Here is a 23,728-nt window from a genome sequence, read left to right as displayed (position 1 = left end):
GTTTTTGATTGGATTAGATAGAATTATATGATTAAGAATCACAGAATGTCATAGTCTCTGAAAAACGAAAGGTCACCTCTAAGTAGATATGTATGATGGTAACAAATATAGTGAGTATTTTCTTTTCATCCTGGGTAACTCCTTTCCATGTCAGCCTATAAATCCTCCACAATCTACTTGCTATTCCAAAGGTACCTAACTCTGAATCTCTTAATACTGCCTAGATAGTACTGGGCTATTCGTTTGTTATCCTTCATTCACTCTAGGTTATTGGAATATAATAATAGTTCAAAGAGTAGCTAAAGAAGCACAATTAGTAAATCACAGATCCTGGAGTCAGGAAGACCCAAAGTCCAATCTAGCTAAATGAGCTACTCTCTTTGCACGTAAGTTTCCTCATCTGTAAAATGGGGACATAATAATTCCTACCTTCCAGCGTTGCTATAAGGATTAAACAAAATAATATTTGGAAAGCACTTTGCAAACCTTAAAGCTCTAGATATACATTAGCTGTTATTACTATTAAGTTCATATAGGGATATTTTACTTGGAAAAGGAAAGATTGAGGGTATATGACAGTTGCCTTAAAGGACTTGAAGGCTTCTTATGTGGAAGAAGTGTTAAACTTGTTCCTGAGATTTCAGAAAGTAGAGGTAAAGATAAATTCCAAACTCCACTGTGACACTTCAAATCAACTCCTGTGTCTCCCTGGACATACATGTGGGCATGGAGCAAAAAGATGCCAACCATGATGAAATACACTACCTACCCTCTGACAGAGAGGTGGTTGATGTATTGAGATATATATATATTTTTTATTGTTGTTTGCCCTTCATTCTGAAAGAGAACTATGACATCAGGAAGGTGATCTCATGAAATACAAGTGAATTGGATCTGAGTGAAGAAGGGTTATGCAAGGTCACCTGCCTCACTTTTCCCTTAAGAGCCATCTGGGTTTAGTGGCAAGATACAAATCAAGACAATATAGCCTATTAAAAAGTGTTTTTCTTAAATATGCATATTTGTTTCAAAAAGAGAGGGATTACTTTTTTCTGTTTTCCAAGAGTGAATATGAGAAAATGAATAGATTATCATTCATTACAAAATAGATAATAATAATATCATCTTTTTTAATGATAGAGAGATAGATGATTGGATGGATAGATAGGTGAGTAAGTAGATACATAAATAGATAATTGGATGTATGGATAGAAAAATAAGACAACAGATAAGTAAGTAGACAGATTGATAGATGATAGAAAGATAGATAGGTAATTGGATGTATGGATAGATATATAGTAAAACAGATAAATAGGTAGGTGACAGGATGATAGAAAGATAGATGATAGATAGATGGATAGAGAGATAGATAATTGGATGTATGGGCAGATAAATAAGAAGACAGATAAGTAGACATTGATGATAGATAAATGGGTGGGTGGATAGGTAGATAAAATAGACAGACAGATAGATAATTGGATGTATGGACAGATAAATAAGATGATAGATAAATAGATGGGTATACAGACTGATAAATGACAAAAAAAAGATAGATATATGGGCAATTGGATGTATGGATAGATATATAGTAAAATAGGTAGGTAGACAGATTGATGGATGATAGAGTGATAGAGAGAGAGAGAGATAGATGGATGGATAGAAAAATAGATAATTGGGTGTATGGATAGATAAATAAGAAGATAGATAAGTAGATAGATAAATAGGCTAATAGATAATAGATATATGGATAGATGGATGGATGGAGATAGATAAAATAGACAGATAATTAGATGTATGGATAGATAGATAAATAGTAAGATAGCTAAGTAGATAGGTAGACAGACTGATAGATGATAGAAAGATAGATGAATAGATAGATAATTGGATGGTTGAGTAGATAGATAAGTGGATAAATAGATAAGTATATAAATAACTAAATAGTAAGATTAATGCATAATTATACAGACAGGAATCCATAAAACTAACTGGATACTGAAATGTAAAGAAAAATAAGGCACCTGTGGCCCACCAATAACAAAACGCCCACTGGGCTGCAGGTGGTAAATTGTCTTTTCATCCAGATATTTTGAAGGAACCACAGCTCGGATCACTTGGTCCTTTAAAGCTTGGCGCATATCCTCTAGTGTGATATCCTCATTGTGTTGAACAGAAATCACAATGGTGTGAATACGCACTGGAATGACAGCCCCATTGTCCTGCATATACTGGACAGTGACCTGCATGGAAAAGAAAAACAAGATGGTTACCATTCATGCTCCTTCCATGTTGTGAACAGAGGACCAGGTTATAAATTGGTGCTATAGGGATGAGTAATTGCTATAGTTATGTGCACAAAATCCTTTTCTCTCATGTCTCATGATGTCAGGAAGGTCACCCAGTGTTCTCAAAGGCTGTACAAGAAAAGGATAGGCTCTGTAGGTCCTACCAGGTTGGAAACAACAGAAGACTAAACTGTACTTCTGTCATCCAAGAGTCAGTATAGCTAAATTTAAAATAATATCACCTTACTAACAATAAGAAAATAGTTTGCATTTATATAGTAATTTAAAGTTTACAAATTTATAGTAAATTATACTAAATTATAGTAATTTAAAGTTTACAGATGTCACTATATTAACTATGCAACAATCCTGGTTGGAGGGACTATTATTATCCCCATTTTACAGATGGAGAAAGTGAAGCAGATGACATGAAGTCATACAGTTAGTAAGCAGTTCACTAAGATATGGATGAGTCCTAATCTGTACCATTTAAAGAAGTGACTGACAGATTGGCTAAGATGACAGGAAAAAATAATGATGATTGTTGGAGGGGATGTGGGAAAACTGGGACATTGATGCATTGTTGGTGGAGTTGTGAATGAATCCAACCATTCTGGAGAGTAGTTTGGAACTATGCTCAAAAAGTTATCAACCTGTGCATACCCTTTGATCCAGCAGTGTTACTACTGGGCTTATATCTCAAAGAGATACTAAAGGGAAAGGGACCTGTATGTGCACGAATGTTTGTGGCAGCCCTTTTTGTAGTGGCTAGAAACTGGAAACTGAATGGATGTCCATCAGTTGGAGAATGGCTGAATAAATTGTGGTATATGAATATTATGGAATATTACTGTTCTGTAAGAAATGACCAACAGGATGATTTCAGAAAGGCCTGGAGAGACTTACACGAACTGATGCTGAGTGAAATGAGCAGGACCAAGAGATCATTATATACTTCAACAACAATACTATATGATGACCAGTTCTGATGGACCTGGCCATTCTCAGCAACGAGATCAACCAAATCATTTCCAATGGAGCAGTAATGAACTGAACTAGATATGCCCAGAAAAAGAACTTTGGGAGATAACTAAAAACCATTACATTGAATTCCCAATCCCTATATTTATGCCCACTTGCATTTTTGATTTCCTTCACAAGCTAATTGTACAATATTTCAGAGTCTGATTCTTTTTATACAGCAAAATAATGTTTTGGTCATGTATACTTATTGTGTATCTAATTTATATTTTAATGTATTTAACATCTACTGGTCATCCTGCCATCTAGGGAAGGGGGTGGGGGGTAAGAGGTGAAAAATTGGAACAAGAGGTTTGGCAATTGTTAACGCTGTAAAGTTATCTATGCATATAACCTGTAAATAAAAGGCTATTAAATAAAAAATAAATAAATAAATAAATTTTAAAAAAATAAAGAAGTGACTGAATAAATTCAATTCAATTCAACAAGTCTTTAGCTAGCACTCATCAAATACAAAGCTCTGTGAAATTCTTCATATAATGCAGTGGCACATATAAGAACAAATTTTAATGGTACAATAAAAATAACAAACAAATGCATTTGATAAATATTTAATGACAAATAATTGCTATAGAGTTAAATGTAATTAGCTATAAAGGGCAAGCACTTCACATAAATAACTTGAATTAGTATTATTGTTATTAATTTGTTGTTGCTGTTCCGTCATTTCATTCATGTCTAACTCTTCCTGGCCCCTTTTGGGGTTTTCTTGGCAAAAATGCTGGAGTTATTTGTCATTTCCTTCCCCAGCCCATTTTGCCAATCAGAAGTGTCTGAGGTCAGATTTGATCTCAGGAAAATGAGTTACTGACTCTAGGTCCAGCACTCTAGCCACTATTTACTTAGCTGCCCCCTATCATTATTATTAAACTGGGGGAGGGAAGGGGACTTTTTCCTCCAATTCTGTTAGGCCTCCAGTGACATTCCTTTCTGTCTAAATTATTGAGTCCCAAATTAGATGAAAAAAATACATTTAATAGGTTACAAACTAATTCCAACTCTAATACCAGATATACCCCGCCTTGTACCTTTCATAGTCAAGGACTGAGGTTACTTCTGCCATACCTTTATTCAGGTATCTTACCTGAGAATGCCTAGCTGTACCCTAATATTCAAGTCTAAATATTCTGGATTTACTAGGTACTCTGGGTCATAAAGCTATCTCTATACTGCCCAAAGAGGAAGCATTACTACACAGCTAATATATGATAGAGAACTGGATTACTCAGGGTGAAGGAGTAAAACTATAGAAAAAAAAAATGAATCCTAAATCTCCATCATCTGAGCATCTTTTTTTTTTCCATTTGCAACACGAAAAATTTTTATGCAACCCTGGGTAATTAGGCATATAAAATAAGTATATAAATCAATTATGATAATAAATCTTCATTTTGTAAATCTCCCCATTCAGTTACATGGCCTCATATGAAGTTTGTCCCACAATTTAAGAAGCTCTGCTCTATCCCATCCTTTAATCATCTAAAAGCAATGTCTTGTTTATGATCAGTCATCTATCTAAGCATAGTATTTTTTTTTAATCTAAGCATACCATTATTTCAAGAATCTATCTTATCAAAAAGGGAGATTTCTCCCACCTACACTGATGGTTACACTTTAATTGGACATATTCAATAAATATTCAATTTACAGAACTATCCACGCAAAGGAAAGCAACTTATTGGAAGGGGGATTTATAGTACAAAGTCTGAGGTCATCAAAATGTCGATCAATCAAAGGGTAAGTAGTGAGCATTCAATATGGGTTAAGTTCCATAGGAGACACTGGAAAGGAGACAAAAAGATAAAGCAACCCTTGCTTTCAAAAAACTGGAAAGGTAAGATGAATATGCCTGAAACAAATGCCAAATGACACCATACCAATTATATGGAGTAGAACAGTTTTTATGAAAAGGAGATCAAGAAGAACTGGACAGGTCAAAAGGGCTTCCTGGAGGAGATGGTACCAGATCTAGATCAAGGATGGAAGCAGTTGACTTCATGACTCAGTGAAGACTTCATGGCTCAAAAAATATAACTAAAAAGTTTCTCCGAGTCTGGAAGCTTCCCTCACCCCACCCCAACATCTGCTGATTTAGAAGTATGAACATATTGAAAGAGTGCCAGATTTGGAGGCAGAAGACCTGGGCTTGAATCCTGGCCTGGCAACTTACTATTTGTGTGACATTGGATAAGTCCCTTCAGCATTCTAGACCTCAGTTTCTTCATCTGTAAAATAAGGAGACTGAACTGCATGGCCTTCAAGATATTTAACTATGTGACTAGATGATCTCTTGAATTCCTGTGTGACAAGAGCATAATCTCTAAATCCTAGAACTGGGAAAAGGAGATTTAGAAGTTTTTAGCCTTCAGGTGGAATCATGATTAAAACTCACCAGGTCTGAGTAGACTTGATATAATGGAAAAGTGGACTGGTTCTAATGGATTCAAATCCTATCTCTAATGCTTACTAGCTGTGTGACTTTGGACACATTCCATTATTCCTCTGGACTTCAATATTCTCTAAAATCAGGTGATTGGACTAGAAATTATCTAAAATTCCTTCCAGAGCTAGATCTTTGATTCTAAGAGAATTTTGACATGTCCTTTACACCCCCAGAATTCTCTTAAATCCTTAGTTAGTGGCCACTTCAAAGATAGTTTAAAAATATAAGTGCTACCATTTTATCCCACAAGAAATATGATCTGGAAAAATAAGAGTTTTGGGAGAAAAAATCTGTTTCTCTTTGAATATAAGAGAAGTAGCTAGTTTTAGGACTCTAAGTAGCTTCATGTTAGAGACTTGAAGTACATAGGAATAGAATGGGAAAAGTAAGCAAGGGTAATTAATACTTGTCATTATGAAGAATAACACAAATGCTATACTGATTAGATGAAAAAACTATATACTAATTGGTATAGAGCAGCTATCTTGCACAGTGGGTGTAGTACAGGGTTTGGAATCAAATTGATTCATTTTTCTGAGTACAAATTCAGCCTTCTTTGCTATGTGACTTTGGCAAGTCATTTAACCCTGTAAAATGAACTGGAGAAGGAAATGGCAAACCACTCTAATATCTCTGTCAAGAAAATCCTAAGTAGAATCACAAAAAATTGGACACACTTGAAATGAATCTTGTCATTCTTGCTGCTAGACAATCCATCAATAATAACTAGCAAATCCTTTTTGGAAAAGAGGACTTATCATAAGATCATAGATCTAGAGCTGAAAGGAACCACAGAGATCATAAAGACATTTTCAGATGAGATTAGGAGACTTGCTGAAGGTCCCATAGATAGTAGATATTCTTAGAGATAGGATCTGAATCTTGTCTTCTAGACTTCAGACCTGTGCTATCAAAAAAAACCAAAAATTCTCGATTGAAACTGGAAACTGTTTGGAAATGAGTCCAAAGAAAGAGAATTCAGAGAGTAACCTAGAATAATGGTAGTGAAGTTCCCACTATCAAATGTCTAATCTCCAGATGGAGAAACAGAAATTCCTTTTCAGGCATCTTCAGAGCAATCTATGTTAGCACAAATAATAAATGGTAATTCAGTAGTGTTGCAATTGACTTGCAATTAAACCTTGAAAGACTTGGCCCAAAAAATGTGTACGTGGATCCTGTATGGCCTCAGGGAAGTGTAAATCCAGAAAAACCTTGGCTTTGTGTCAATGTTTGCCATCTCTCTCCTTTTTAGATCCAGGAAAACTCCATTTCTCAGCAGAGGAGAAAAAAAAGTAACTTGTTTTCTTACCCAAGTAAAATGGATAATCCTTTTCCCTATGGTACTGCACCGCAAGTATGTATTTTATTTTCCATCAGCCAAGAAAAAAGAAAAACTCGGGTAGTTCATTTTATTTCCTTACAATTCAATTCCAGGATTTTGTTTTTCTGTGAATTCCATTCTATTTTAATATTTGTACATATAGATAAGATCACACATCTGTTTGTTGATTTTACTTGATTGTTGTTTTTTGTCCTTCATTCTCAAAGAGGACCATGACATCAGGGGTGACTCCATGACATACAAGTGAATTGGATTTAAGTGAGGGAGGATGGTGCAAAGTCAACTGCCTCACTTTCCCTTCCATACCCATCTGGCTCCAGCTGCCAGATATAGCTCAGGGATGATTGAAGATGGCTCTGGATGCAATGGGGGACCTTGGCCTTTTTAAACTAAGGGACTTAAATAGTCATTTAGTAATTAAGGTTAAGTCAAATGTATATATGAATACCTATCATATATTTATTTAATTACATATTTTATCCACCATGTGAGCTCATTGAAGACAGGGCACACCCATGTTTTTGCTTTTCTTTGTATCCTCTGTGCTGAGCCTGGCAAACAGCTGAACAAATGTGCTATGAGAGAGAGAGGGACAGAGAGATAGAGAAAGAGAGAGAAGTAGATTTTAAATTTCTTATGCCAGTCTCTATCCCCATGCTACTTTCCCAAAGGGAAGGCTGTTTAAAATGGCTTTTTTTAAAAAAATCATCATTGTTGATGCAGTCTCTGGCTGAGATTTTGTACAAATAACTAAAAAAACCAAAAGACAGCATCCTACCTGGATTTTTTTTAAACAGAATGTACACTGATATTCACTGTACCAACCAATTCACCCTTAAAATTTCTCCTAGAAGCAAAGCAGCTAAGCTCCTAATGCTGAAGCATAAAACCAAATCCAAAGTATTTATTGAGTAATATAATATATAAAACTTTGACCAAATATTAAGGATGATAAAAAGAAATTTAAAATGACCTTGTCAATCTAGTTGGTGGAAACTTTTTTAATTGCACATAAAGATACCTAAAATGGAAAGCAGCACATAGATAAAAGTCATTTTCATGACAAAGACTTAATAAATGCTGTAACAAGTCAGAAGAGGCAAATATTACTATGGGCTGGTCAGGTCAGAGAAATGAGGACTTAAATTTTCAAGGATGATAGAGACAGGAGAAGGGAAGATGTTTCACAAAGGGAGAATGTTTTGAACACAAAGCTTGTTCAAGAAATAAAGTGGATAGATCAGGTGGAGGAATAGATCATATTTGGAAGATGGATTAGGATTCATTGTCTAAGAACTTGATTGTTTTACTAAATCATGTGTACTTTATTTAATGGGAAAGAGAATTTTTGACCACTAACAATTTTTGATCAGAGGTGTGGAATTATGACTGGATGTAAAATGGACTGAGGGAATCAAAGGATCATAGAAGTGACTTCAGAGATTATTAATTCACAGATGAGAAAAGTGAGGAAGAGTTTAAGGGACTTGCCCAGGGTCACATGACTAGTAAGTGGATGAGGCAAGATTCAAGTTCAGATGTTTCTCATTATATTACTTAACTATATCACCATTCTGTCTGGAAGAATGTGAGAATCTTTATAAAAAATTAGTTAGGAAGCTATTATATCAGTAAAAGCTGAGATCTTAATAGTGACAATGGCAACATAAGGAAAGAAATGAATTTGACACTCATTTCAAGGGGAAATTAGCAATATTTAGTGACTAATTGATTGTAAAGAAAAAGAAATAAAACGGATATCTAATATGACTTCAAAATTTTGAATGTGACTAAAAAAATCACAGAAATTAACTACAATTCTGAAGGAGGGAAGAAAATCAAGGAAGGAGATAGAGTGGTCAGAGATAAGAAAAGGATAGATAGGGTAATGTAAGGGAGACCAAAGAAAGAAAGTTCTAAAAAAAAAAAAAAAGAAGCAGACAATAATATGTACTACAAAGAAGTCAAGGAGATTGAGGATGGAGAAAAGAAAATGGAAACTAATGATTAGGAAGTATCTGATACCAACATCCTAAGACAAAGGAGCCACAATTTATTCCCCAATCAGCCATCCTAGACATTCTTAGTCTTCTGCCAATGCTGGCCCATGAGACAGTGTAGGATTCTTTCCCACCCCCATATGCCTAATTACTTCCTACCTCTTCTCATCTCCTTTGAACTGCCCCAAACCACTATAACAGCAGGGAGCCACTTCTTTTTTATAATCCATCTTGTACCATGAGGATCCTACAATAAGGGATCCCTAACCCTCTCCTGCCCAGCTCCCTGAAGCTCATCCTGGGAGTTGCCCAATGCATTCATACCCAAATAAAGGTATCTACCCATATTTCCAAGCTGCCTGTCCCCCAACTCCTTTGTAAAATGAGGATCCTACCTTTGTCTTAAGTCATCTCTCCCTGCTCCATCTCTCTCCTCCAAATGACTATTTAGGCAACAAGATGGTGTGGTGCATAGAATTCAGGACAATTAAAATCTTCTCTCAGAAATTTACTAGCTCTGTGTCTCTGAGTACATTACTTAACCTCCCTCAGTCTCATCTGTAAAAATGGAATTAAAATAGTATCTATCTATTTTTAGAGATGTTATGAGAATCAAGTAAAATAATATGTAAAATGCTTTGAAGACTGAATAAATGTTAGCTAATAGTAGTAGTTTGACTGAACTCACCATAGTTAAAGGTCCTCTGTAGAATGTCCCATCATTCTATAGCTATTTCTCCTCATCCTCATCCTCTCTAGGGTGGCCTGTTACAACACTGTCTAACTCCTCACTTACCACCTCCAGTCCATCATATGATGCACAAAAGACTACCCCCAATCCACTCTTTTGCATGTTTTATATTCTGAAATGTTTGTCTTTGGGGATAATTGTTAGTTTTATAATGAAAAGAGATTTAAAAAAATGAATCACTGTGCCTTGGAATCTACCGTTTTGAGCTGTCAAGGGACAAAAATTAGGAAGAATTTGAGATTGTTGAGATTTTTGTTGGTCCTTTATATTTGTTGCTTGTTCTTTATTCTCAAAGAGAAACATGACATAAGGAAGGTCTCCCAAGTAAGAGAAGAGTGTGCAAAGTCACTAGCTTTGCTTTTTCTTTCAGAACCATCTAAAGCCAGTGGCCAGAGATAAATGAAGATAACTGGAAATAACCTCAGAAGTAATGGCAGACCATGGCTTTTTTCAGAAAAAATCAAAGGAAGAAGTACCTGAGTTTTAGAATCAGGTCTTAGCCAGGGGAGAACTCCTGTTCGCCTCAGGTCTGCCATCCGGGCATTGAGCTTATGAGCAAGTATAATGGTGAGAGGCATACATTCTTCTGTCTCATCTGTGGCATAGCCAAACATCAAACCCTACAAAGAAAGGGAGAGGAGAAAGAATATTAGTGTCACAACTTGCTATACCCTAGGGTTAATTAATTAACCCTAATTAAATTTCTTATAAACAACATATTGTAATATTGTGGCTCTTAATCCAGTCTGCAATCTGCTTTTGTTTTATGGAAGAGTTCATTCCATTCACAATCACAGTTAAAATGACTTATTCTGTATTTCCTGACATCTTACCCCAAGTTATGCTTTTTTTTTTTCCTTTCCCCCTTTCCCTCTTCCCCAGTATTTTACTTCTGACTATGACTTCCCTCAAACAGTCCTCCCCTTTCTTATATCTTTTCCCTACTACTTCTGTTTTCCCTTGTATTAGCCTCCCCCTTTCTTTTCTCTTTTCCCCTCCCACTTCTCTATAAAATGAGAGAAGTTTCTCAGTGAAACTAAATATGACTGATATTCTCTCTTTGGAGCTTTAAATTTCTACAACTCCTTGCTTCAGCTACTAACTCCTTTAAGATCCTTTAACAAGTTCTGCCAACATGTACCCATTTTCAAATTAAGTAACAAAGAAAGGCATTAAGTTCACTTGATTGTAAAGTGTGATTAATAGGTAGATATAAAAGAAAATAATTGCTGTCTTAACAGATACTATTAATGGAAAGGGGGGGAGGTCTGTCATTTCAAAAGCAGGAATCACTGACTCTCAAGCCCAACAAATTTGAATTTAGAGTCAATTATAAGCACATAGTAAAGATGAAGGCCAAAAAAAAAAAAAATTGCATGGCCTAACATATGAACTCCTTGAACTTGTAATTTTACTCTCAAAGCTAACCTTTGTAAATTCTGAAATTCCATTAGATTTAAGAAATTCTCATATTGTTTCTAATAAAATTACAAAAAGGGTTTTTTTAATTTTGTAAATTAGTGTCCATTATTCATAAGTACAATGAGAAATTGATCAACTTGAAACTCATTAAGTAGACATGGATTAGTTATGAGTCTAAGAAACAAGATTCCAAAGAAGAAACTCAAACCAAGATTGTATACCCTTTACCCAGACCTAAAAGGGATATAGGCTCAGAAATGCAGATCCAGGAAATAATGACCAATTTAGTACCTAAATTCAGCTAGGAATTCACATTCCTTTTGAGAATCTTCTAGCTAACACTTGGAAGCTACTCAATTACATTCCATTTCAATTTAAACTTTCCAAGTCAGACTCACTACCAATTGGGAAGCAGTTTTATCTATGGTATTTTGCTGTGACATTATGTCTCCATCTCTTCTCATTTATGCTTTTAGAACTAAATGTATTATACCAAACATCCAGATTTCAGTCCAAGAATGTACATGGAATGCTTTTTCTTCTTCAGTATCTATCTTTAAAATAGATCTTCACACTTCTATCTCTTCTCTTTTTCACAAACTCCAAGAAAGAAAAACTTTTTATTCTCATTGCCTCCACTTTCTCCTCTCCCAGTCACTTCTCAACACTTTGCAATCTGGTTTCTGATCCAACCATTCTATCAAAGTTGTTCTACAGGATCACAAAAATGATTTATTTGCTCTATCTAATTTCCTTTCTCAGTTCTCCTCTTTCTTATGTTCTCTACAATGCCTGGTATTGCTGATCATTTCTCTTAAAGAGTCTCTCCTTTCTGTATCTTCCCTGGAATTGCTTTCTTCTGGTTCTTCTTCTACCAGCCTTGTCATTTCCGTCACAGCTTCCCAGTAATCCCACAATGATAGATAAGGCAAATGGTATTTTTATTAGGAAATTATTACCACAAGCCATCCCATGTAGTTTTCCTCATAGTTAAGAATGAAGATTTATCACAGAAACTATGTCAAACACATAAGAGTTTGAGATTTGATCTAATTTATGATTCAAAATGAGTTGCTTCTAGTCTCCTCTGAATTAAAGCATTTGCTTTTTGTACAGCTATTCTACAAAAGATAAATGGTCAGATGGAGAAACTCCCTTTAATAATGCAGGCTGGCACCTTTTTTTCAACTTAGAGTCTTAGAGAATTGTTTATAATTCTAAGAATTTAAGTGACTTGCTCAGACTTACATAGGCAAAACTATGAAATCAGATCTGCCTGCAAGTTGACCTTTCTATCTACCATACCATGCTAATTCTCATAATAATAAAAACTTACATTTATATGTGATACAAAATAGATTTAACAAATATTAAAAGGTCAAAATCACCACCAAATTCTCATGTTGTATATAAACTTGATGATTACACATCAAATACAGGCTATAGGAGTATGCTGAAGTCAATACCTACTGGCTCCTAAGAACCAATTGTTAAAATTTCAGTATGAGCATTTATATCTTGAAAATGAGCAAAAGCTACAAATCAGGGCGTGATGTATTTTCTTGTTGATTGATTAATTTTTTAAAAGCTATGGAGAAAATTTTAACAACGCAGTGATATAAGAAACATTTTATAGACATTGTCTCATGTATAACAATCCTATATGATAGGATATGATCTCCTTTTTACAAAGGAGAAAACTGAATTTCAGGATAAGTGATTTTCCCATGATCAACCAGCTAGTAAATACCTAAAGCAGGATTCAAATTTAGGTTTCTATTGACTCCAACATGCATCATATTTTACTAAACTGCCTTTTCTATATAGAGTCACATATATCATATCAGTTTATGAGTTTCTCATGTTCTATAATAAAAAGTATGTGAAAAATATTTAACAACCAGCTCTCTGAAAAAAAAAAGAAAATATATACATGACACATTTTTAGTGTAATCTACATTAACATTTTCTCCATCACTTTTTAAAAATTTTAACCAATCAACAAGAAAATACATTAATCCCTGATCTGTAGCCTTTGCTGATTTCCAAGGTATAAATGCTCACACTGAAAGTTTAACAATTGGTTCTTAGGAGTTAGTAGATGTTGATTTCAGCACATCCCTATCTCTTGTGTTTGACATATGGTAATCAAATCTATATACAATGTGAGACTTTGATGGTATTTTGTGTCACTTATAATCATTATCTCAGAGTTTTCTGTCCATAAGGCCATATTCACATTAATTGCCATCTAACCAACTATAAATACCATATAGCAAATCAGTCCTTCTTTGAGAGAAGATAATTAGAACTGGAAAAGAAAAGAAATAATATTTTCTTATACAAAGCCCAAAGATTCTTCCTAAGTCCTCAGGCAACTTAGAAATTAATGAGAGAACTTCATCTGAGGAGAAATGGGTAAAAGATAAGGAGCAGGAAAAGTTGTAATCCTGTAACATATTGGCTTTGCTCCACAATTTGTAACTAAAAACACAGAAAAAGCAAACACCATGTGATATCAATAGTTAAGAAATTCAAATGATAAAGATATTCTGAAAATAGAGACCATTTCTCTCTGGAATGAACAGACAGAGAAACTGATTAACTGGGACTGAATTATGACTTTGCTAAAGTGAGTAATACTTAGTCACCTGGTCTCCAGCACCAACATCTTCTTCATTTCTGTCTAAATGGACACACTGGGCAATGTCTGGAGACTGTTGTTCCAGGGCTACTAGCACATTGCAGGTCTTGAAGTCAAAGCCTGCAGGGTAAGAAAAGCAAATATGAGCTGATACACATTTCACAGGTGAGCTGGGCGGAGACCTGTTCCCCAGATGCACACATGATGGCCTTATTCAGTTCCTAATCCAGGCTATCCTATGTTTGTTTTTTAATTTTATATTTTTCTCATTATTCTTCTGGGGAAATATCTTCTCTTTGCATCCTTTATCTAAGATAAAGGCAGGCACAACCTAAAACTAACCCAAACCAAAGGACTTGTAACTAATATGGGGTAATAATAGCACCTTCAAATGAGATAATATTTGTAAAATGCTTTGCAATACTGAAAACATTAACTAGTCAGTCAACAAGAATTTATTAAACATCTATCATGTTACAGATACTATGAATGCAAGATAAGGAAAAAAACAGACCTTACTTCAAGAAACTCACAATCTAATGGGGCTGCAACAAATAAACAACTATATACATACAATTGACATGTATACAATATAAATTGGGGATAATCAACAGAGGGAAGACTCTAGCACTGTTGTGGTAGTGGTGGTGGTTGTGGCTGCTATTGGCATGTGAACCCAAGAAAGGAGGGTAAGAGCTTGAAAGAGTCAGTCACAGAATAGAAAATGTAACTTGTATTCAGTTTTGCTAAATAAAGGGATCCCCCTAACAAAAAAAAAAGCCCTTTTTTTATGCAATTGGGGTTAAGTGACTTACTCAGAGTCATATAACTAATAGCTAAGACTGGTACTCTATTTATTATGCCCCCTAGCTGCCCCAATTTTATTTGTTGTTGTTTGATTGATGATATGTCATTCTCTGTGTCCCCATTTGAGGTTTTCTTGGCAAAGACATTGGGATGGTTTTCCATTTGCTTCTGCAGCTCATTTCACAGAAGAAAAATTGAAGCAAACAGGATTAAGTGGCTTTGCCCAGGTTCACATAGCTAGCAAGTGTCTGAGGCTTGATTTGAATCCAAGTCTTCCAAAAAAAAAAACACTAAGTTGGGAGACAGAGGACTTGGGTGCCAGTCCCAAGTCAGCCACAGACTAACTACATAATCTTGGGACAATGTCATTATCTCTGTGAGTCTCACCTTCCTTATTTATGAAGTAAAAGGGATTTGGGAAGGGGAGGAGAAGATTATCTCTACATGGGACAGTAAAAAGACCACTCGTCATTTGATCCTAAAAAGACATCCTAAAAAGATTTCTTTCCTAGAGAAATCTCACTTTGTCCCATGAAACATTTCCATATGTCATGGCTGGAATTCTACAATCAACTAAAAAATGTTATTTCAGAGCCAGAGGCTTATTCCTCTTTGGGTATTCTTATGCTTTGTAACTGAGATGTAGCCCGATGTGAGCAATTCCATAAAAAGCATGGTCCTTCAGGTGCCCTGAGGATACCAACAATGTGAGTAAATAAAAATGAAGGCCAGTAGATACTCTACTCCTTCCCCAATCTCTCCTGGGCTTCTCAAAGTGAATCCCGACAGTCAGAGTCATTTCAGATATTCAATACCAGCCCATGAATTTTGTATGTGCTCAGCGTGCATGATAGACACATGCTCTAAAGGATCTAGCAATTGTACAGATATGACCAGAGAGTTTCATTGCAAAAGTAACCTATAGGGGAAGCCTAGTGAAAAGGATACCTAGGTACTACAATGCTAGAGAACAGATAATGAAATCTGACAATTACTAGCCCAATCCCTTCACTTTACAGTTGAGGAAACTGAAACCTGGAGGGTCAAGCATCTAAGGTAACCCAATGAGTAATTGTCAGAGGGGACAGTTGAATCCAGTTTTTCTGACCCTAAATCATTTCTATTTCCACAGTGTCATGCTAATGGATGGCAGGGAGGCAAAGTTAGATTTCATTATCTGTTCTCTAGGATTGCTTTCAACTTTACAGTTGAGGAAACTGAAAACTGAAGAGTCAGGTGTCCAAGCCCTTCCAACCCAAGATCTATGATCCTCTCTGTCAAAAAGATCACCTTGTCCAGCATCTTTCCTTAAATGTTTTTCTTAGTTATAAGAGAGGGTTCAATTCCTGAAGGATCAGTGTTTCTAGAAATAATGGTGATGTAATAACAAAAAGGCATCAACCATGCTTTTAAAAAAAATGGCACCGGTGGGACAGAAACAGAGCTGCGATGCATGAAAAGAAAGGATAGTGACAAAAAAGACTCTGACCTAAAGTAACAAACATACTGCAGAACAGCAGAATATGGCTTTCTGCCTGACTGCCACAGCCAGAGATTTCTTGAAATATCCACCATGCCAGATGATAATCAAATAGAGACTCTAGCACTTGTGAGCAAGAGTACACAATACTCACACATGCATGCACGCACATATACACACATGGAGAGAATCACAAAGCCAACCAGGTGTCACAGGATGGAAACAAGCATTTATTAAGTACCTAATATGATCCTAGTACTGTGCTAAGATCTTTATAAATATTATTTCATTTAATCCTCACAATAAACCTGGGAGGTGGGTGCCATTATTATCCCCATCTTACAGTTTAGGAAACTAAGGCAGACAAAAGATAAAGGACTTGGTCAGAGTTATCGAGTTAGAAAGTGTCTGTGGCCAAATTTGTGCCCAGTGATCTGTGCTACTTAACAGTCATAAACAACCGTCCATGTGCCATCTGCTACAGTAAGATGGACTCATAAGGAAATAAAATGAACTTTGGAATTACTTCTCACTTTTCTCTCCCTTTACCATTTCTAGGGGAAATCCCTTCTGGGAAATGTCTCTTGTAAAGACAAAGACAAAAAGTCACTCTTAAATAAGCTCTGAATAAATTACAATAGAGTGACTTTCCTAGTAGAATATGTTGACAATTCTGTCTGGCAAAACATACCAACTTGGCATTTCAGGAAGGCTAAATAATTTTGAACATTATGTTCTTTGGAAAGGTGTCATAAAAAAAAAATTCCTAAGAACTAGCAGAGTATACAAAAATATTTACTTTAAACATGTCCCAGCCTTCCTAGGTCTCAGTTTCCTTATCTGTAAAAATAATAAGGTTTAACTAGATGGTCTCTGAGGTCTCTTTCAATTTTAAATCTATGATCTATGATCTACTATTTCAAAGAACTGAGCTCAAATCCTGACTCAGATACTGACTTTTGTGACTTTGACAATCAATTATCCTGTGTTTCCATTTCTTCATCTGTAAAATAAATCCAGTGGTCTCTAAGATCCCTTTCAGTTCTGAATAGATACTCCTATAATTCCATAATCTCTTGCTCATAGCTCTCACAATAATAGCAAAGTATTTGGGGGTTTTGTCTCATTTAAGGATACTCAGGATATAGTTAGAAACTCGAGTGTTTTCTCCTTTCCTCACCCTCACTTCCTTAAGAATAGCCAATGGAGACATTAAGCAACGTAGAAGAATTCTGAAGTTTCCAATGTTGCTCCTGCATTCTTAGATTATTGCCAACTTGACCCAAAGCTATGTTGCCTCATTGTAGAACAAAGTGTTCAAGGGTTCGTTTTACATCCTCAAGCATTCTTATAATCTCCTGTCTACACAGCGTAGAATTTGCTGCTTCCCCTCACCACTACCATTATTATTGGCTAACTGAACTTTCTATTACAATCAAACTCTCAAGAGTAATGCAACCAATAAAATACATTAAAATGTTCTCTGCTTGATCTGATACCAGTTGATAGATGAGCCAATCAATAATATTGGGGAAAGGGGCAGAGGAAAGAAATCAGCAAATTCTGTTTTGGGGGACAGTGTACACATCTGCAAGGAATTTTATCATGAGTAAAATTTTATTAAAATCTCTGTCTCCAGCAAATCAAATCACATATTCTCCTTCACTGACAGATGTAAGTAGTGAGTAAATATGTGGTATGTATATATACTTTTATATATAATTTATATATATAATATATATACATACACATGTGATATGTCTATGAATATGTATGTGTGGATACATACACTCTATATACAGAGACATTATCTATTCTCTGTGGCATGACAAAGATTGCTATTCCCATTTTATAGATAAGGAAACTGAGTCTTAGAAAGGTTAAGTGACTTGACCTTAGTCTCATAAATAGCAAATAGGGAATGTCATTGGTACAGGGAAAACTCCTTCCAGTGAGATCAGCAACTTCTCTGAAACTTCTAAATAATCCAAATTGCCTAAAGCCATGAGAGATGAACTGACTTTCCCAGTGTCTAAGACAGAGCTCAAACCCATGGTTTCTTACTTCCAGTTCTAACACAATATCTACTGTACCAAGTTGCCTCCCAAACTTAAAGGTATTCGATTAGCTGCTCTATGAATTCAAATTAAAGTTATTTCCATACAGGGAAGCCTGGTAACAGAACATAATAATTATATAAAACAATGAGGGAAGTTTTCTTGTTTGTTTTTTTTCCCTGAAAGCAGATGAGCCAGATACTTGGCTCTGTTGTAATGGACTTGATTTCCTCCATGCCCCCTACAATATAGCTATGCTGACCTGCTTTCTATTCCTTAAGCAGGATACTGAATGTCCTATCTCTGCCTTTGCACTGGCTGCCCTCCATGCCTAGAATGTTTAGTCCCTTTACCTTCATCTCTTAATTCCCCTGGCTTTCTGGAAGGCAAGACTCTAATCCCACCTTCTACAGGAGGTCTTTCCCAGTACCTCTACTTACTAATGCCTTCCTCTTAGACACATCTATCTATCTATCTATCGATAAAAGACAGATATTATAGACAAAAAGATGATAGACAGAAGACAGATATGATAGCTAGATAGACATATATGATAGATAGACTGATAGAACACAGATATGATTGACAGACAGATAGATATAATAAAGACATGATAGATATGATAGACTGACAGATGAACAGACAGATGGAACAAATAGATAGAACACAGATAGGATAGAAAGACAGATATGATAGACAGACAGACATATATGATAGATATGAAAGTTATGTCTTTAATATGTCTCCTGTGGATCAAGTCTATAATTCTTCTCTGACCAGATGGTTCTAAGATTTCCTTTCTGTAAAATCTTATGCCATATACATATCTTCATAACATCTCTCAAATATGCCCCCTTCTCTCCTCTAGCACTGTAAGATACTAGTACAGGTCCTTATCACTTCATACCTGAATTATTGCAATAGCCTGCTGATGGGTCTCCCTGCCTCATTTCTCTATTCTTTTCTCCACTCAGCTGTTAAAATGATCTTCCTAAAGTTGTTTGGTTGTTGTCCTTGATTCTTGAAGAAAACCAAAATGGCACCATTGTTTGGGTCAAGATATAGTGTGTCCAACTGTGATTGATGAGAGCCATATGAATTTGGAAAACCCTGCCAGAAGTCAGGTACAAATAATCTATATTCATCCTAAAGTACAGGTCTGAACATGTTAGCACCCTCCCCCACTAGTATTCAGCCAATTCCAGAGGTGCCTTACGATCACCAGGATCAAACATAAAATCCAGTTTATTTCTTAAAGCTCTTTTACCTTTCCCTATTCTACCTTTCCCAAGTGTCTTGTATTATGCTACCATCTGTGATTTGGTGTTACTTCTCTAATGTGACAATTCACTTCTTAATTTATTATGCCCCAAACAATTGTTAGTAATATGTTTCTTTTATCCGACTTACTATATGGCAAACTTCCTACAAGCAAATATTATAGATTACTCATTTTTGCATCTCTCATAGCATTTCATATCATGCCTTCAATACAATAGGTGCTCAATAATTAATTTTGAACAAGTTATTTCTTTACAATATAGAAGAACAATTAGCAAATTCAATAACCTGCAATCTCTCCTACTGTGAAGGATAATTGTCAATGCAAGTAATATTCTGTGCCTTAGGCTAAGTCTTTGTTGTTATTCAGTCATTTCAGTCATTTGGGGTTTTCTTGACAAAGATGCTACAATAGTTTGCTATTTCCTTTTCCAGCTCATTTTAAAGAAGAACTGAGGCAAACAGAGATAAGTGATTTGCCCAGGGTTACACAGCTTATAAGTGCCTAAGGCCAGATTTGAACACAAGAACTTGAATCTTCCTAACTTTATGCCCAGCATTTGATCTACTTAGTTGCCCTTAGACTAAATCTAAATCCCCATTTTAAAAAAATAATAAACTTGAGAAATTCAAAAATATTCAAAATGCTTTTTCAACTTCCAGTCAACAACTATTTGTTTATCTCATCCAAGTTGGGGGTGAGAGAGAATACAAAAATAGTATTAAAAATTATCCCTGCCTTCAAAAAATTGAAAATTCACCTGAGAACTCTGTGAAAACTGTGAAACATTTTAAACAATAATAAACAACAAAATACTACAACTAAGTGTCAAATTTTATGGTATGATAAATAAAAACTGTAAGTACAAAGCTGAGGGCAATCAGTGTAGGTTTCAGTGGTCCAAGAAGTTTTCACTGAGAAGTTGGGACCTGAGGTATGTACTAATGACCTTAATAAAGACAAAATATGACTTAACAACTCTGATCAAAACAGTGATCCAAGATAGTTCCAAAGGACTCATGATGAAAAATGCTATTCACCTCCAAAGAGAGAGCTAATTATAAGCTGAGTGCAAGTTGAAGTATAATTTTCTTATTTTATTTTCCTTTCTTTTTGGTAACATACCTACTATGGAAATATGTTTTGTATGATGTTACATGTATAATTGATATATTGTTTATCTCTTTGGTGGGTGGGGGAAGGTCAATTGGGTGGGAAAGAATTTAGAACTCAAAATGTTTTTAAGAACATTAAGAAATGTTTTTAAGAAAAATAAATAAATTTTAAAATAAAATTATATGAAGAAATAAATACAAAATATCTTAAGCAAATGATTAACTTTAATAATAGAAGTGTAAATGGTATCAATAAATTTTAAATTTTTTCTCTGTTTTGCTCTTTATTAGTAATAATAGTAATAATAAGAGTAAAGTGATAGCTAGCATTTATATATTGTTGTAAAGTCTATAAAACACTTTATATGATTTTATATGATAAAGTGTTTTTATATGATTTTATTTGATCCTTTTAATACCTTATGAGATAGATCTTATTATTATCCCTATGTTACAGATGAAGGCACTGGGACAACAAGAGGTCAAGACTTGATCCGGTTAGCACAGCTGGCAAATGTCAGTGGCAGAATTTGAACTCTGGTCTCCCTGACTCCCAGTGTTGTCAACCTAGGTTTAGCCTAACATGTGGCTATGCTGAAAGCCAAAAGAAAGATAATGAGCCCAATGACAAAATGTCTTTATAATCTCTTTCTGTCATGATAGGACTCAATTATGACGTTTTGTGATTTGGGGGACTCTCCTGGGATTTCATCAATATAGGGAAACAATAAGTAGTAAGTAATAATGGAGAGGCCTTCTCTGCCACATATCATTTTAGAGAGCTTCACAAGGCCAGAGAAATTTCTTGTCCAAACTCAGACAGTTAGTATATGTCAATAGTGAGACTTAAACAAAGGTCTTCCTGACAACCAGCTGTCTTCTATTAGACTGCTTCTAAGTGTTGTTGCACATACACCTCTCCTTCAATTATCTTATTTTTTCCACTTGCTATTTATTTATTTTAAACATTTTTTTTGAGTTCTAAATTCTCTTCCTTCTCTTCCAGCCAACCTCTCCTCCATTGATGGGACAGGCAAGTAAGATCATATCACTGTTCCATGTGTTATTATATCATTCTTATATTAGTTTTCACCATCTGGTTTTGGATGCCTGTGAGAAGCATGTACAAAGCCACACATCATTTGCCACTATTTCAAGAGAGCTACATTGCTCTCATTTTTAGATTTTTCTGCCACTTAGGTACTCAGCCTTATGAAATACCTAATATCAGCTATTCAATTTCAGGCCCTTGATATTTTAATCATGTACCATTTTGTAATTAATCACTTGATTTTCACTCTTTAATATTTATGACAGCAGACTAATCTTGGAAAGCATTTAGAAAGAGTTCAAAGTCCTCAGGAAGAACAACATTCATAGGTGATGTTTGTGCTCCCAAAGATAAGGTTGCTCATTTATTTAAATAAGATTTTGACTTTCAAGGTCATCCACTATTGGAATTAAATGATGATGCCATAATAGACAATCTAAACAGAAATGTGTTTTGTTTAATTTTAATTTTCTATAATAAGCAGGGGTATTTACCTGCAGAGTTTCTCTTTTTAGTGCTTTATTGTCAAAATGGAGAAGAGTGGACATAACTACATGAGCTCATATTAGTCTGAGATGGCCTGTAATTTGTTTCATTCATAAAAGCCTCTTATCAGTCTCTTAATAAATCTATTCTAATCCCAGACCCAGAGACACAGTTAAAACAAACATGCTTTTTGGTCCCAATGTTTTCTTCCCTACCTTTGGCTGAATCATCATAGCCTATGTGTCTAATGGTGTCTCGAACTACACGCTGATAATCCACCATGGCAACTGAAGTAATCTCCCCACAGAGGAGGACCATCCCAGTTTTGCAGACAGTCTCTGTAAAGGAAAGAACAGAAGAAAACTTAGAACATACATTTTAAGGCAGCAAAGACTCCATACTGCCTGACATGGACTTCAGAGAGACATTGAAAAACTATCTAGGACACTGGAGGATAAAATTGTAACTAGAATGGGGTAACTGGGGTTTTGTATAAATAACTGATACAGGGGAAGAGCATGCTTCCTCCCCACAGCAACCATTCCACATGCCATCCTCTAAGTCTGTGCACCTAACCCTCCCTAACAAAAGGCCGGCAGAAACCCATAATCCCTTTCTCAACTTGCAGTATGTGGGATCAGGCTGTCCCATTACACAACTGTACCTCTGGTCAAACTATGCTTTTGTACATGTACTATGAAATTAGCTTTAGTCTAAGGCCAAATGAATCCTGTAACCTTAGAAAAATAACTTAAGAAAACTGACTCAAAAGACTGAGGATGCAGCTCAGATACTAGTTCTCACACTTCTTGTCCTTGTGACTTTAGAAAAAATCATTCAATCTCCCCAAGAGGGCCTTGATGTCCTTTCTAGAAATTTACCTAGCATCTTATGATCTCTCTGGGCTTTAGCTTTCTTACCTATAAAATGATAGAGGCAGACAAGATTGATCTTTAAAACTTTTCCAGCTCAAAAATTCTATAAATCTATCATTATAATACTGAGTCTTATTAAAATCAAAGGAATATGGAAAAAGAGCATTCCCTTAATGTCAAAATGAAGAACCTTGTACCTTATACAGGTCTAAAAAATACTGATAGAGGATGATAATTATGTGAATGAAATTTAGATGGCGCCTCTGATTTAATTAAACAATAATGTACCTTGGTCTTCTACTGGCTTAATAAGAAATCACAAGAGGATATTATGACATATATGGGAGAATGAATTAATCATCACATAATTTTACTTTAACCAACAGACTAGTGCCAAAATAATAATCCCCTCATTATTCTTCTATCAAATGTTACCATGAATTAGAAATTATAAATGAAAAAAAAATTAAACCAGAGAGACATCTGTGTTTATGTCCCATTTTTTGGCACAGTGAAGGCATGATTCACACTTACTTTAAAGTTTTTGCTTGTTCCCAGGAACTACCTTATAACTTCCTGCAGAAGACTTAAAATCTACATTGGTGTTTTCACTGGATGAAAATAACCTGCCTCATTTCAGACAAATT

At 35.3% G+C, this 23,728-nt stretch overlaps 1 protein-coding gene across 1 annotated transcript in view; it reads right to left on the bottom strand.

Moving 5' to 3' along the window:
* The window catches only part of MAT1A (methionine adenosyltransferase 1A), a 48,887-nt gene that overhangs the window by 7,118 nt on the left and 18,041 nt on the right, over positions 1 to 23,728 (bottom strand). The window contains exons 3-6 of the mRNA XM_003758847.4: positions 22,422 to 22,544; positions 13,936 to 14,048; positions 10,339 to 10,482; positions 2,019 to 2,237 (exon numbers count right to left, since the gene is read on the bottom strand). Of these exons, the coding sequence (XP_003758895.1) occupies positions 2,019 to 2,237; positions 10,339 to 10,482; positions 13,936 to 14,048; positions 22,422 to 22,544 (599 nt within the window). The remainder of the gene's footprint in view (positions 1 to 2,018; positions 2,238 to 10,338; positions 10,483 to 13,935; positions 14,049 to 22,421; positions 22,545 to 23,728) is intronic.

The sequence above is a fragment of the Sarcophilus harrisii genome, chromosome 2 (genome assembly GCF_902635505.1).
Source record: "Sarcophilus harrisii chromosome 2, mSarHar1.11, whole genome shotgun sequence".
NCBI lineage: Eukaryota > Metazoa > Chordata > Mammalia > Dasyuromorphia > Dasyuridae > Sarcophilus > Sarcophilus harrisii.
The sequence above is the reverse complement of the archived record's forward strand: the minus strand, read 5'-3'. Positions and strand labels throughout refer to the sequence as shown.